This window comes from Salvelinus namaycush, chromosome 8, assembly GCF_016432855.1.
Source record: "Salvelinus namaycush isolate Seneca chromosome 8, SaNama_1.0, whole genome shotgun sequence".
Lineage (NCBI taxonomy): Eukaryota > Metazoa > Chordata > Actinopteri > Salmoniformes > Salmonidae > Salvelinus > Salvelinus namaycush.
Window position 1 is genome coordinate 36211496 of NC_052314.1, and position 15814 is coordinate 36227309.

Here is a 15814-nt window from a genome sequence, read left to right on the forward strand (position 1 = left end):
TTCCATGGCACGAAGCCTCCAGTGATGATCCATGGCATGAAGCCTCCAGTGATGATCCATGGCAAGAAGCCTCCAGTGATGGTCCATGGCAAGAAGCCTCCAGTGATGGTCCATGGCAATAAGCCTCCAGTGATGATCCATGGCACGAAGCCTCCAGTGATGATCCAAGGCAAGAAGCCTCCATTCCGGAGCCTCCAGCGATGTTCTCCAGTCCGGAGCCTCCAGCGATGTTCTCCAGTCCGGAGCCTCCAGCGACGTTCTCCAGTCCGGAGCCTCCAGCGACGTTCTCCAGTCAGGAGCCTCCAGCGACGTTCTCCAGTCCGGAGCCTCCAGCGACGTTCTCCAGTCAGGAGCCTCCAGCGACGTTCTCCAGTCCGGAGCCTCCAGCGACGTTCTCCAGTCCGGAGCCTCCAGCGACGTTCTCCAGTCAGGAGCGTCCAGCGACGTTCTCCAGTCCGGAGCCTCCAGCGACGTTCTCCAGTCCGGAGCCTCCAGCGACGTTCTCCAGTCCGGAGCCTCCAGCGACGTTCTCCAGTCCGGAGCCTCCAGCGACGTTCTCCAGTCCGGAGCCTCCAGCGACGTTCTCCAGTCAGGAGCCTCCAGCGACGTTCTCCAGTCCGGAGCCTCCAGCGACGTTCTCCAGTCCGGAGCCTCCAGCGACGTTCTCCAGTCCGGAGCCCCCAGCGAGGGTGTGGTGATGAATGGTTTCTGGTCTAGTTCTGTGAGAGGGATAGGTGTAGTGGGGGGAGGGGGAAGAGCGATGAAGAGGGAGAAGGGGGGTGGGAGTAGTGGAGGGTATGTCTATCGGGCTGGTGCTGGAGGATAGAGTGAACAAACAGGACTCAGACCTGCCTGGCTTCGGCGCACTCACCAACAGTATATGTTTTCATTGTGAGTGCCTCCGTGGGGGCAGATCTCTGTACGTACCTTGTGCTGTCTATGGATGGATTCACTCATGTGGAGGCAACCATGAGCAGCCATATATCTGCTGCTACCAGGGCTGGAAAACCAGGAGTTGGTGCTGCGTCTTGTGCTGGGACTGTACGCCTGGAAGCAACAGGAACCGGGAACCAGGAGGAAAGACAACTTGAGGAGCAAGCAGACACACAAGGGAGCCCTAGACCCAGGGGTCAGAGATGGCCCTCCCCTGGGGTCCACTCGCTCCGGGTTAAGGTGCGATGTTTGGTCCCCCCTCCATCCTCTTTTGGTGGTGGAGGGTTCCGGGTTGGTGTGTGATAGTGGGAGGTAGGTGTAGGTAGAAATTGAGAGAGACAGAAAGGGGGGGTGGTGGTAGAAAATGTGTTCATTGGCCTTTGCTGGTGCTGGAGCCTTGGTCGTCGCGTAAAAGCAAAGCGACGCGGCAGCCAGGCTGAAGGCTAAAAACCGGGTCTGAGTTTTGTCTTGGTCTGGGCAGCTCGGGGGGCAGTTAAGATTTTGAACTTCCATCTTGCCACCCTCCTCCTCAGTCATTCATTCCACAGTTTGATGCTGGTTAGATCCTGATGTTCCTTGGCTCCCACATATATAACATTTACTTAGAAATTCACTTGATGAAGGCGACAGGACTGAAAATGAACGAATTCAGCAACATTGTCTCTGTCACTAACAAATACAGTCATGGGTAATAACTCTGCAATTCACTTGAAAAGGCAAGGTGACCTGGGAAATTATATTGGAGGCGTGGCTTGGTGGGGGCAATGTTCAAGATGATACCACTCAAATTTGGACCCCCTACAGGGTCGCAGTGACTTTATTGGTTTGAGTAATGATGACAAAATCACTTTACGTAACTGTACTCATATGTTACGTGCAACGGGTTTCCTTAAAAGTTTTGAGTAATGACAGCACATTGGGTTTTACAGTGCAGCCTCCACCTCCAGCCTGTTCACGTGTTCTTAGAAAGTCATTGCGCAATCACGTGTGAAACAGAGTTTTGACTGGCCACTATTGAAAAAAGGATCCCAGCTTTCTTGGACTGCGATATTTATTGCTCAACTCTTAAAATTAAGGACATGAATCCACTTTACAACCAGTGTAGCCTACCTGGCAAATTAAAAACGTATCCACAGGAAGCGCTCCCTCCATTCGCTATTCGAGTGCAGGATACGGATGACGTGTCTTTTTTTGCTGGAGTTGATGAATATGAGGTTGAAAAGTGGTGGAATTTTCCTATATAGACGTTGGTTTTACTGTAATATATCTCAAAGATATAGATCTATCTCACTATGTACACTTCTTCCACTGCCATTAATAATACTTTCATCCAGTTGAGCAAGCACACAAAGTTTATACTGAAACTTCCTTTTCTACTGTAGTTATAGATACTGTCACTGTCTTTGGAGAACTGTCACCTTCTCCCGTGGGTGGGTGTGGGTATATAAACAGAGCCCTAACCCAAACAGCATCAGTAGCAGATGGTCTCTATAAGGAAGTAAACAAGGTGGTGTTTCAAAGGGAGATGCTGTTTTGCTGTGAGTAGTTTTGGTGGGACTGTTTTTCACTGCCCTACAGATGGGACAGGAGGGGAGAGATGGTTGGAAGACAGGGTGATAATGAGTGTGTAACTCTACAGTATGTGTTGAATAGTTAATGATATAGTGTGCATAAAGGGACAATGTTGTATGGTGGCACTTGTCATCTCGGTAAAGATGTACAAATGCAGGAATATGTTTCACATTACACAAGTTCTGTGCTTTTTCATAGCTAAAAACATCTCCCCTTCCTTCCTTCCTTCCTTCCTTCCTTCCTTCCTTCCTTCCTTCCTTCCTTCCTTCCTTCCTTCCTTCCTTCCTTCCTTCCTTCCTTCCTTCCTTCCTTCCTTCCTTCCCTCCCTCCCTCTCTCTCATACTCCCTCCCTCCCCCCTCCAGGTCGAGGCCATCCATCCAGACTGTGCCTTGGTGTCCCAACACATGAAGGCCCAGCAGAGCTGTATCCACACACGCAGACAGGAGGGTCGCAACCGTTCTGCCAGGACAGGTACTGTAAACCCAAACAGTACTATTCATTTATTGGATTAAGTCCTGTAAATCTAATCAATGTGAAAACTTTGTAGTCACAAATGTTTTAGGTTCCCTTAACAGGCACATTCAGTCTTGATTTTGTGAGACTATTTTTGATTCAGATGAAATTTTTTAGGTGAACAGGCCTTGTGGTGATAGATTTACAAATACGTCTTTCAAGTTTTACCTTGATTACATCTGACCTCCTATACGATGACTGCACATTTAGGTTCAGAAAAAAATATTTCCAAAAATGGTGGCACAAATTGGAATTATCTACGTAGCAAGCTTTTATCTATTGTTGCCGCTTTTTTTCTCCCCAATTTCGTGGTATCCAATTGCTAGTAGTTAGTCTTGTCTCATCGCTGAAACTCCCGTACGGACTCGGGAGAGGCGAAGGTCGAGAGCCATGCGTCCTCCGAAACACAACCCAACCAAGCCGCACTGCTTGTTGACACAATGCGGATCCAACCCGGAAGCCAGGCGCACCAATGTGTCGGAGGAAACACCGTACACCTGGCTACCGTGTCAGCATGCACTGCGCCCGGCCCGCCACAGGAGTCACTGGTGCGCGATGAGACAAGGACATCCCTGCCGGCCAAACCCTCCCTAACCCGGACGACTCTGGGCCAATTGTGCGCCGCCCCATGGGCCTCCCGGACACGGCCGGCTGTGACAGAGCCTGGACTCGAACCCAGAATCTCTAGTGGCACAGCTAGCACTGTGATGCAGTGCCTTAGACCACTGCGCCGCTCGGGAGGCCCAGTGTAAACCTTTTTAATTGTAAAAAATGTGTGAATTAATTTGTATCATGATTGTGTAATTTGTCGCACTGTCAAGCTAGCAATCAGACAACTGGCAAACCAGGGCTACGTAGGCATCACAAGCTGGGTTGCATCACCTAATAAAAATATAAACGCAAAATGTAAAGTGCTGGTCCCATGTTTCATGAGCTGAAATAAAAGATCCCCAAAATTGTCGATATGCACAAAAAGCTTATTTCTCTATAAAATGTGGCACAAATTTGTTTATCTGTTCGTGAGCATTTCTTCTTTGCCAAGATAATCCATTCACCTGACAGGTGTGGCATATCAAGAAGCTGATTTAACAGCATGAACATTACACAGGTGCACCTGTGCTGGGGACAATAAAAGGCCACTCTAAAATGTTCAGTTTTGTCACACAACACAATGCCACAGATGTCTTAAGTTTTGAGGGAGCATGTTGCCAGATAATTTAATGTTCATTTCTCTACCATAAGCCATCTCTAACGTTGTTTTAGAGAATTTGGCAGTATGTCCAACTGGCCTCACAACCACAGACCACATGTATGGCTTCATGTGGGTGAGCGGTTAGCTGATGTCAATGTTGTGAACAGAGTGCCCCATTGTGGCAGTGGGGTTTATGGTATGCGCAGGCATAAGCTACGGACAACGAACACAATTGCGTTTTTATCAATGGCAATTTGAACGCACATAGATACCGTGACGAATTCCTGAGACTCGTTGTGAGGTCCATTTTGTTAAAGGTATCTGTGACCAACAGGTACTCCCAGTCATGTGAAATGTATTTATTTTATTTAACCTTTATTTTGACAAGGAATACGAATTTATACCAAGGTCTCTTTTCTTAATGCACCCTGATAATTAAGTGATAATGCCCTCGAAGCCAATGTTTGGAGGATATATTGGCACGATATATTGGCACGATACAACGGGTTACCAACATATTCAAAAAATGACTGACATATTTAAGGAAAAACATTATTTTGATGAATTTATTCATATTATTTCATCCTTCCAACAAATATAGTCCTGACACAAATCTTTGTATATATCTATAAAAATGATGCCAGCTGATTCATGATTTCGACTGAGAAATGCTGTCTGTCTTGTCCGGACTCTGCACATGTTCATTACTATGGGACAGTTTAATATTGAAACAATGTTGCAAATGTTGGAGAGACAGACAGCAAGGTTTATACAAATCTAAATGTTAAATGTTAGTCTAAAAGAAATGTGACATAATGTGTAGATGCTTTTTTATAGTGGAGATCCAGTTTTTAAATTGCCTGGCTGGGCTGATGAGACAGTGAATTTCGCAGTCAGATGGAACAGAGTACACAGGCATTTTAACATCATAGATTTAGCCGGTGGTAACTTGTAGAATAGTCTCTGGCTGGAATGCAGTTTTAACCATTCAGGATTAGAACCTCCCGTTGTATAATACAATATAAAATACACACATATATATATATATATATATATATATATATATATATATATATACAGTATATACATATATATATTACTACTGTTCAAAAGTTTGGGATAACTTAGAAATGTCCTTGTTTTCCATGACAACATACATGAAATGAGTTGCAAAATAAATAGGAAATATAGTCAAGATGTTGACAAGGTTATAAATAATGATATTTTAATTGAAATAATAATTGTGTCCTTCAAATGTTGCTTTCGTCAAATAATCCTCCATTTGTAGCAATTCCTCCATCCAGTGTCTGTTCTTTTGCCCATCTTAATCTTTTCTTTTTTTTGGCAAGTTTGAGATATTACTTTTTCTTTGCAACTCTGCCTAGAAGGCCAGCATCCCGGAGTCACCTCTTCACTGTTGATGTTGAGACTGGTGTTTTGCATATACTATTTAATGAAGCTGCCAGTTGAGGACTTTTGAGGCATCAGTTTCTCAAACTAGACACTCTATTGTACTTGTCCTCTTGCTCCAATTGTGCATGGGTTCTCCCACACCTCTTTCTATTCTGGTTAGAGCCAGTTTGCGCTGTTCCGTGACGGGAGTAGTACACAGCGTTGTACGAGATTTTCATTTTCTTGTCAATTTCTCACATGGAATAGCCTTCATTTCTCAGAACATGAATAGACTGACGAGTTTCAGAAGAAAGTTATTTGTTTCTGGCCATTTTGAGTCTGTAGTTGAACCCACAAATGCTGATGCTCCAGATAATCAATTAGTCTAAAGAAGACCAGTTGTATTGCTTCTATAATCAGCACAACAGTTTTCAACTGTGCTAACATAATTGCAAAAAGGTTTTCAAATGATCAATTAGCCTTTTTAAAATGATAAAATTGGATTAGCTAACACAACGTGCCATTGGAACACCGGAGTGATGGTTGCTGATAATGAGCCTGATAATGTGTTTCAATTAACAGGTGTGCCTTTGTTAAGGTAATTTGTGGAGTGTCTTTCCTTAATGCGTTGAGCCAATCAGTTGTGATGTGACAAGGTAGGGTTGGTATACAGAAGACCACCCTATTTGGTAAAAGACCAAGTCCATATTATTGCAAGAACAGCTCAAATAAGCAAAGAGAAACAACAGTCCATCATTACTTTAAGACTTGAAGGTCACTTAATCTGGAACATTTTAAGAACTGAAAGTTTCTTCAAGTGCAGTTGCAAAAACCATCAAGCGCTATGATGAATCTGGCTCTTATGAGGACTGCCACAGGAAAGGAAGACCCAGTTACCTCTTCTGCAGAGGATAAGTTCATAAGTTCACAGTTAACTGCATCCCAAATAAATGCTTTAGAGACTGTGTGAATCAAGCCTTCGTGGTCAAATTTCTGCAAAGAAACCACTACTAAAGGACACCAATAAGAAGAGACTTGCTTGGGCCAAGAAATACGAGCAATGACATTAGGCTGGTGGAAATCTTTCCTTTGGTTTGAGATTTTTGATTCCAACTGCCGTGTCTTTGTGAAACGCAGAGTATTTGAACGGATGATCTCCACATGTGTAGTTCCCACTGTGAAGCATGGAGATGGTGTGGGGGTGCTTTGCTGGTGACACGGTCTGTGATTTATTTAGAATTCAAGGCACACTTAACCAGCATGGCTACCACAGCATTCTGCAGCGATACCCCATCCCATCTGGTTTGCACTTAGTCCCACTATCATTTGTTTTTCAACAGGACAATGACCCAAAACACACCTCCAGTCTGTGTAAGGGCTATTTGACCAAGGAGAGTGATGGTGCTGCATCAGATGACCTGGCCTCCACAATCACCTGACCTCAACCCCAATTGAGATGGTTTGGGAGGAATTGGACTGGAGAGTGAAGGAAAAGCAGTGTGCAAAGCTGTCATCAAGGCAAAGGTTGACTACTTTGAAGAATCTAAAACATATTTTGATTTGTTTAACATTTTTTGGTTACAACATGATTCCAATGTCATTGTGTTACCACAATTTTAATATTGCAAGTGCACCCTCTTAAAATGTTGTATTCTTCCACAGAGCAATGGCAGCCTCAGACCCTCAAGCCATGTTACTTTGCATTGTTAATGCTGACCATACAAGGAAGATAAACCTCATCTCCCATCCAGCATCCACTGTTGACGTAAACATTTTGAAGGAAAAGTTTGAGTTGAACCACGACTTCCGCTTGCAGTATGAAGACCCTGACATTGATTTACAACTTACCTGCCTGATGATCATTGAAGAGTTGCCACAAAAAGCAACACTGCACATTTTAGTGGACGAAGGAGATTCAAGTTCTACTCCAACCACTGACAGAATTACAGGGACCATGTCTGTTCCCTCAGCTACGTGTTCTATTAGTTCCCACAGCCCTATATTTCCTCAGCCCTATGTTCCCTCAGCTCTATGCTGAGGGAACAATAGCTAGTATTTTTGGAGCTGCACTGAATGTACCCCTGTTTAATTAAGAGGGGGTAAACAGAAAATATGGATATTATAGACAACTGTCTGTTATGTGATAACAAATATTTCACATGGCGTATATTTTCTACACCCTTGATGTACACTCTAAAAAATGCTAGGTTGTTTGGTTGCCTCAACTGCTGGTTTGCAGATGTTGTTGGATTATTTTCTTTAACACAATACCAGACGTATTTTCATTTACCCTAATACAGGATCTTGAAACTCATACACATCACTTTCAACCAAACCATTCCCATCATTATCATATTTCCCAGCATACTCTACAGCAGCAAGTTGCAAGTGAATAAAAATGTTAGATTGGAATTACGGTGTATGTCTCTTTCTGTTGGGGAAGGGGCGGCGTATGGGCTGGCAGTTCCTGGATGGAGGTGGCAGTTGTGTTTGATCGGTGTTGTGTCCAAATCAAATTGTATTAGTCACATGCGCCGAATGCAACAGGTGTAGACTTTACAGTGAAATGCTTACTTATGAGCCCCTAACCAACAATCCAGTTAAAAAAAATATATGGATAAGAATAATAGATAAAAGTAACAAGTAATCGAAGAGCAGCAGTAAAATAACAATAGCGAGACTATATACAGGGGGGTAATGATACAGAGTCAATGTGCGGGGGCACCGGTTAGTTGAGGTAGTATGTACATGTAGGTAGTGTTATTAAAGTGACTGCATAGATGACAAGAGTAGCAGTGGTGTAAAGAGGGGGTGAGGAGGGGGTGGGGGGCAATGCAAATAGTCTGGGTAGCCATTTGGCTAGATGTTCAGGAGTCTAATGGCTTGGGGGTAGAAGCTGTTTAGAAGCCTCTTGGACTGAGATTTGGTGCTCCAATACCACTTGCCGTGCAATAGCAGAGAGAACAGTCTATGACTAGGGTGGCTGGAGTCACTGACAATTTTTAAGCCCTTCCTCTGACACTGCCTGGTATAGAGGTCCTGGATGGCAGGAAGCTTGGCCCCAGTGATGTACTGGGCCGTAGGCACTGCCCTCTGTCGTGCCTTGCGGTCGGAGGCCGAGCAGTTTCCATACCAGGCAGTGATGCAACCAGTCAGAATGCTCTCGATGGTCCAGCTGTAGAATCTTTTGAGGATCTGAGGACCCATGCCAAATATTTTCAGTCTCCTGAGGGGGAATAGGTTTTGTCGTGCCCTCTTCACAACTGTCTTGGTGTGCTTGGACCATGTAAGTTTGTTGGTGATGTGGACACCAAGGAACTTGAAGCTCTCAACCTGCTCCACTGCAGCCCCGTCGATGAGAATGGGGGCGTACTCGGTCCTCTTTTTCCTGTCGTCCACAATCATCTCCTTTGTCTTGATCACTTCGAGGTAGAGATTGTTGTCCTGGCACCACCTGGCCAGGTCTCTGACCTCCTCCCTATAGGCTGTCTCGTCATTGTCGGTGATCAGGCCTACCACTTGTGTCCTCTGCAAATGTATTGATGGTGTTGGAGTCGTGCCTGGCCATGCAGTCATGAGTGAACAGGGAGTACAGGAGGGGATTGAGCATGCCTTCCTGAGGGGCCCCTGTGTTGCGTATCAGCGTGGCGGATGTGTTATTACCTACCCTTACCACCTATGGGGCAGCCCATCAGGAAGTCCAGGATCCAGTTGCAGAGGGAGGTGTTTATTCCCAGGGTCCTTAACTTATTGATGAGATTTGAGGGCACTATGGTGTTAAACGCTGAGCTGTAGTCAATGAATACCATTCTCACATAGGTGTGGATCTGTTGGGGTGGTATACAAATTGGAGTGGGTCTAGGGTTTCTGGGATGATGGTGTTGATGTGAGCCATGATCAGCCTTTCAAAGCACTTCATGACTACAGACATGAGTGTTACGGGTCGGTAGTCATTTAGGCAGGTTACCTTAGTGTTCTTGGGCACAGGGACAATGGTGGTCTGCTTAAAACTTGTTGGTATTACAGACTCGGACAGGGAGAGGTTGAAAATGTCAGTGAAGACACTTGCCAGTTGGTCAGCGCATGATAACAGTACACGTCCTGGTAATCTGTCTGGCCCTGCGGCCTTGAAAGCGGCAGCTCTAGCCTTTAGCTCAGTGTGGATGCTGCCTGTAATCCATGGCTTCTGGTTGGGGTATGTACGGTTGAAGTCGGAAGTTCACACACACCTTAGCCAACTACATTCAAACTCAGTTTTTCACAATTCCTGACATTTAATCCTAGTATAAATTCCATGTCTTAGGTCAGTTAGGATCACCAGTTTATGTTAAGAATGTGAAATGTCAGAATAATAGTTGAGTGATTTTATTTAAGCTTTTATTTATTTCATCACATTCCCAGTGGGTCAGAAGTTTACATACACTCAATTAGTATTTGGTAGCATTGCCTTTAAATTGTTTAACTTGGGTGAAATGTTTCGGGTAGCCTTCCACAAGCTTCCCACAATAAGTAGGGTGCATTTTGGCCCATTCCTCCTGGCAGAGCTGGTGTAACTGAGTCAGGATTGTAGGTCTCCTTGCCCGCACACGTTTTTTTCAGTTCTTCCCACAAATTTTCTATGGGATTGAGGTCAGGGCTTTGTGATGGCCGCTCCAATACCTTGACTTTGTTGTCCTTAAGCCATTTTGCCACAACTTTGGAAGTATGCTTGGGGTCATTGTCCATTTGAAAGACCCATTTGCGACCAAGCTTTAACTTCCTGACTGATGTCTTGAGATGTTGCTTCAATATATCCACATAATTTTCCATCCTCATGATGATCTAGTTTGTGATGTGCACCAGTCCCTTCTGCAGCAAAGCACCCCCACAACATGATGCTACCACCCCCGTGCTTAAGGGTTGGGATGGTGTTCTTTGGCTTGCTGGCATCCCCCTTTTTCCTCCAAACATAACGATTGTCATTATGGCTTAACAGAGGACATTTCTCCAAAAAGTACGATCTTTGTCCTCATGTGCAGCTGCAAACCGTAGTCTGGCTGTTTTATGGCGGTTTTGGAGCAGTGGCCTCTTCCTTGCTGAGCGGCTTTTCCGGTTATGTCGATATAGGACACGTTTTACTGTGGATATAGACACTTTTGTACCGGTTTCCTACAGCATCTTCTTCCTTTGCTGTTGTTCTGTGATTGATTTGCACTTTTTGCACCAAAGTACGTTCATCTCTAGGAGACAGAACGCGTCTCCTTCTTGAGCGGTATGACGTCTGCATGGTCCCATGGTGTTTATACTTGCGTACTATTATTTGTACAGATGAACGTGGTACCTTCAGGCATTTGGAAATTGCTCCCAAGGATGAACCAGACTTGTTGTCTACAATTTTTTTTCCTGAGGTCTTGGCTGATTTCTTTTGATTTTTCCATGATGTCAAGCAAAGAGGCACTGAGTTTGAAGGTAGGCCTTGAAATACATCCACAGGTACACCACCAATTGACTCAAATGATGTCAATTAGCCTATCAGAAGCTTCTAAAGCCATGACATCATTTTCTGGAATTTTTAAAGTTGCTAAAAATGCAATGTCAAATTAGTGTATGTAATGTGTTATTATGTGAACTTCTGATCCACTGGAATTGTGATACAGTGAATTATATGTGAAGTATTCTGTCTGTAAACAATTGTTGGAAGATTTCTTGTCATGCACAAAGTAGATGTCCTAACCGACTTGCCAAAACTATAGTTTGTTAACAATAAATTTGTGGAGTGACTGAAAAATGAGTTTTGATGACCCCAACCTAAGTGTACGTAAACTTCCGACTTCAACTGTACGTACGGTCACTGTGGGGACGACGTCATCGATTGACTTATTGATGACGGTGTACTCCTCAATGCCTTCGGAGGAATCCCGGAACATATTGCAGTTTGTGCTTGCAAAACAGTCCTGTAGCTTAGCATCTGCTTCCTATGACCACTTTTTCATTGATCTGGTCATTGTTGCTTCCTGCTTAAATTTTTGCTTGTAAGGAGGAATCAGGAGGATAGTATTATGGTCAGATTTGCCAAATGGAGGGCTAGGGAGAGCTTTGTATGCATCATTGTGTGTGTGGAGTATAGGTGGTCCGGAGTTAATTTTCCTCTGGTTGCACATTTAACATGCTGATAGAAATTTGATAAAACAGATTTAAGTTTCCCTGCATTAAAACTTCTTCGGGATCTGTGTCTCTTCCATGGGACGGTTGAGCTAACGTAGGCTAATGGGATTAGCATGAGGTTGTGTAACAAGAAAGTTTCCCAGGACATAGACATATCTGATATTGGCAGAAAGCTTAACATCTTGTTAATCTAACTGCACAGTCCAATTTACTGTAGCTATTACAGTTAAAAATAGCATGCTACTGTTTGAGGCGAGTGCGCAGTTTTGAACATGAAAAGTTATTAATAAACATATTAGGCGCATTTGGGCAGTCTTGACACAACATTTTTAACATAAATGCAATGGTTCATTGGATCAGTCTAAAACTTTGCACATACTCTGCTGGACAAATCTAAATTGCACCTGGGCTGGAATAATACATTATGGCCTTTCTCTTGCATTTCAAAGATGATGTTACAAAAAAATACAAAAGAACGGTTGTTTATTTTCTTTGTATTATCTTTTACCAGATCTATTCTGTTATATTCTCCTATATTGCTTTCACATTTCCACAATGCTCAAAGTGTTTCCTTTCAAATGGTACCAAGAAAATGCATATCCTTGCTTCAGGGCCTGAGCTACAGGCAGTTAGATTTGGGTATGTCATTTTAGGTGAAACTTTTTAAAAAGGGGCGTATCCTAAAGAGGAAAATCGCTGGCTACTAGGACCGCTCCCGCTGGGTGAGATTTTTCGTTTTTGCTTATGGCGGAATACAGCTCATTCAATGCAGTCTTAGTGCCAGCCTCTGACTATGGTGGTATGTAAACAGCTACTAAAAATACCGAAACTCTCTCAGTAGGTAGTGTGGTCTACAGCCTATCATGTGATACTCTACCTCGGGTGATCAAGAGCTCGAGACTTCCTTAGATATCGTGCACCAGCTGTTGTTTACAAAATACATAGACCGCCGCCCCTTGTCTTACCAGACGACGCTGTTCTATCCTGCGAGTACATCGTATAATCAGCCAGCTGTATGTTAATATTTGCGTCGTTCAGCCACGACTCCATGAAGCATAAGATATTTGTTTTTAATGTCACGTTGGTAGTTAAATGTCCTGCTAACTCGTCGATTTTATTTTCAAAAGATTGCACGTTTGCTAGCAGAATGGAGGGAATTGGGGGTTTATTCGGTCACCTACGAATTCTCAAAAGGCAGCTCGACCTTCGGCCCTTCTTTCTCTGCTTCCTCTTCACACAGATCACGGGGATCGGGGCCTGTTCGAGGAAGCAGTATATCCATCGCGTCGGGCTCGTCAGAGTCGTGAGAATCGAGAGTTGTGAAAGGGAAAAAATGATTCTGCTAGTCGTGATGAATACTCGTAGTCCTGATGTCTAGAAGTTATTTTCGGTTATAAGAGACGGTAGCGGCAACATTATGTACAAAATAAGTAAAACAACGCAAATAAATGAACAAAAAAATACAATCGGCTGGGGGCACGTAAAACATCTGCCTTCTTCTCCGGTGCCATCTTACAGGGTTGGTGCTGGTGTTGTCCCTGAGACCATGAAAACCTGGGTTGGAAATTATGTTGGAGCTGGGCCTGGAAGTCGTGCTGGAACTGTAGTCCAGGGGTTGGTGCTGGGTCTGGGGACCGGGAAACCGGAACCGGGAATTGGGGCTGCTGCAGGTGCTGGATCAGGATCTGGGTCTGTAGAGGGGAGGAAGGACAACCTGAGGAGCAAGCCAACACACAAGGGAGCCCCAGACCCAGAGGTCAATTGTAGCACTCCCACTGTGGCCTGCTCGCTTCTGGTGAAAATCTGGTGCCTCGACCGCGCCTTGTCTTGTGGTTTGATGCTGGAAAGTGGATGTGGATTGATGATGGGACTGGTGCTGGATCTGCAGAAGGAAGGAACAACAACCTGAGGAGCAAGCAGGCACACCAGGGAGTCCTAGACCTGGGGGTCAGTGGTGGCACTCCCCTGTGGTCTGCTTGCTCACGGTGAAGGTTTGACTGACATTCATGTGTTTAAGTAATGATGGACTGTCGTTTCTCTTTGCTTATTTGAGCTGTTCTTGCCATAATATGGACTTGGTCTTTTACCAAATAGGGCGATCTTCTGTATATCAACCCTACCTTGTCACAACACAACTGATTGACTCAAGCGCATTAAGAAGGAAAGAAATACCATGCATGTACTTTTTAACAAGGCACACCTGTTAATTGAAATGCATTCCAGGTGACTATCTCATGTAGCTGGAAGAGAGAATGCCAAGCGTGTGCAAAGCTGTCATCAAGGCCAAGGGTGGCTACTTTGAAGAATCTCAAATATAAAATCTATTTTGATTTGTTTCACTTTTTTGGTTACTACATGATTCCATGTGTTATTTAATAGTTTTGATGTCTTCACTATTTTTCTACAATGTAGAAAATATTAGAAATATAAACCCTTGAATGAGTAGGTATGTCCAAACTTTTGACTGGTACTGTGTTATTGTAATAATGTTATACCTGGTGGCGCTGCTGAAACATGAATACACTTCCACCCGAAAGCTTGCAAGTTAAAATCTCCAAAGTATTTATGCACACATTACATGGTGTCCCTGCTCACTGCTTTTTGTTACATTGGTGATGTCAGATAATTGGACAATTACAGTGTCTTGCAAAAGTATTCACCCCCTTGGTGTTTTTCCTATTTGTTGCATTACAACCTGTAATTTATATTGATTGATTTTTATTTGGATTTCATTTAATGGACATACACAAAACAGTAAAAACTGGTGAAGGGAAACTAAAAAAATTACTTGTTTCAAAAAAATAAAAAAAAATAAAAAACGGAAAACTGCTGTGTGCATATGTATTCATCCCCTTTGCTAAAAAAGCCCCTAAATAAGAACTGGTGCAACCAATTACCTTCAGAAATCACATAATTGGTTAAATAGATTGCACAGAGATGGACTTTAAGTGTCACATGATCTCAGTATATATACACCTGTTCTGAAAGGCCCCAGAGTCTGCAACACCACTAAGCAAGGGGTACCACCAAGCAAGCGGCATCATGAAGACCGAGGAGCACTCCAAACAGGTCAGGGACAAAGTTGTGGAGAAGTACAGATCAGGGTTGGGTTATAGAAAAAATATCTGAAACTTTGAACATCCCACGGAGCACCATTAAATCCATTATTAAAAAATTGAAAGAATATGGCACCACAACAAACTTGCCAAGAGAGGGCCGCCTATCAAAACTCACGGACCAGGCAAGGAAGGCATTAATCAGAGAGGTGTAACAGTATAACTTTAGACCGTCCCCTCGCCCCGACACGGGCGCGAACCAGGGACCCTCTGCACACATCAACAACTGACACCCACGAAGCGTCGTTACCCATCGCTCCACAAAAGCCGCGGCCCTTGCAGAGCAAGGGGCAACACTACTAATAGGTTTCAGAGCAAGTGACGTAACTGATTGAAACGCTACTAGCGCGTACCCGCTAACTAGGCTAGCCATTTCACATCCGTTACAGAGGCAACAAAGAGACCAGAGATAACCCTCCGACAAACAATTGGATAAGGTACCCTGGTTCAGATGAGACTAAACTTGAGCTTTTTGGCAACCAATGGAAAACACTATGTCTGTCGCAAACCCAACACCTCTCATCACCCCGAGAACATCATCCCCACAGTGAAGCATGGTGGTGGCAGCATCATGCTGTGGGGATGTTTTTCATCGGCATGGACTGAGAAACTGGTCAGAATTGAAGGAATGATGGATGGCGCAAAATACTGGGAAATTCTTGAGGGAAACCTGTTTCAGTCTTTCAGAGATTTGAGACTGGGACGGAGGTTCACCTTAGAGCAGGACAATGACCCTAAGCATACTGCTAAAGCAACATTTGAGTGGTTTAAGGGGAATCATGTCTTGGAATGGCTTAGTCAAAGTCCAGACCTCAATCCAATTGAGAATCTGTGGTATGACTTAAAGATTGCTGTACACAAGCGCAACCCATCCAACTTGAAGGAGCTGGAGCAGTTTTGCCTTGAAGAATGGGCACAAATCCCAGTGGCTAGATGTGCCAAGCTTATAAA

General features: G+C 44.1%; 1 protein-coding gene across 1 annotated transcript in view; it reads left to right on the forward strand.

The window, feature by feature from the left end:
• Nucleotides 1–797: 797 nt before the first annotated feature.
• Nucleotides 798–15814, forward strand: part of LOC120052109 (pituitary adenylate cyclase-activating polypeptide type I receptor-like) — a 54602-nt gene continuing 39585 nt past the window's right edge. The window contains exons 1-3 of the mRNA XM_038998959.1: nt 798–876; nt 999–1129; nt 2869–2977. Of these exons, the coding sequence (XP_038854887.1) occupies nt 798–876; nt 999–1129; nt 2869–2977 (319 nt within the window). The remainder of the gene's footprint in view (nt 877–998; nt 1130–2868; nt 2978–15814) is intronic.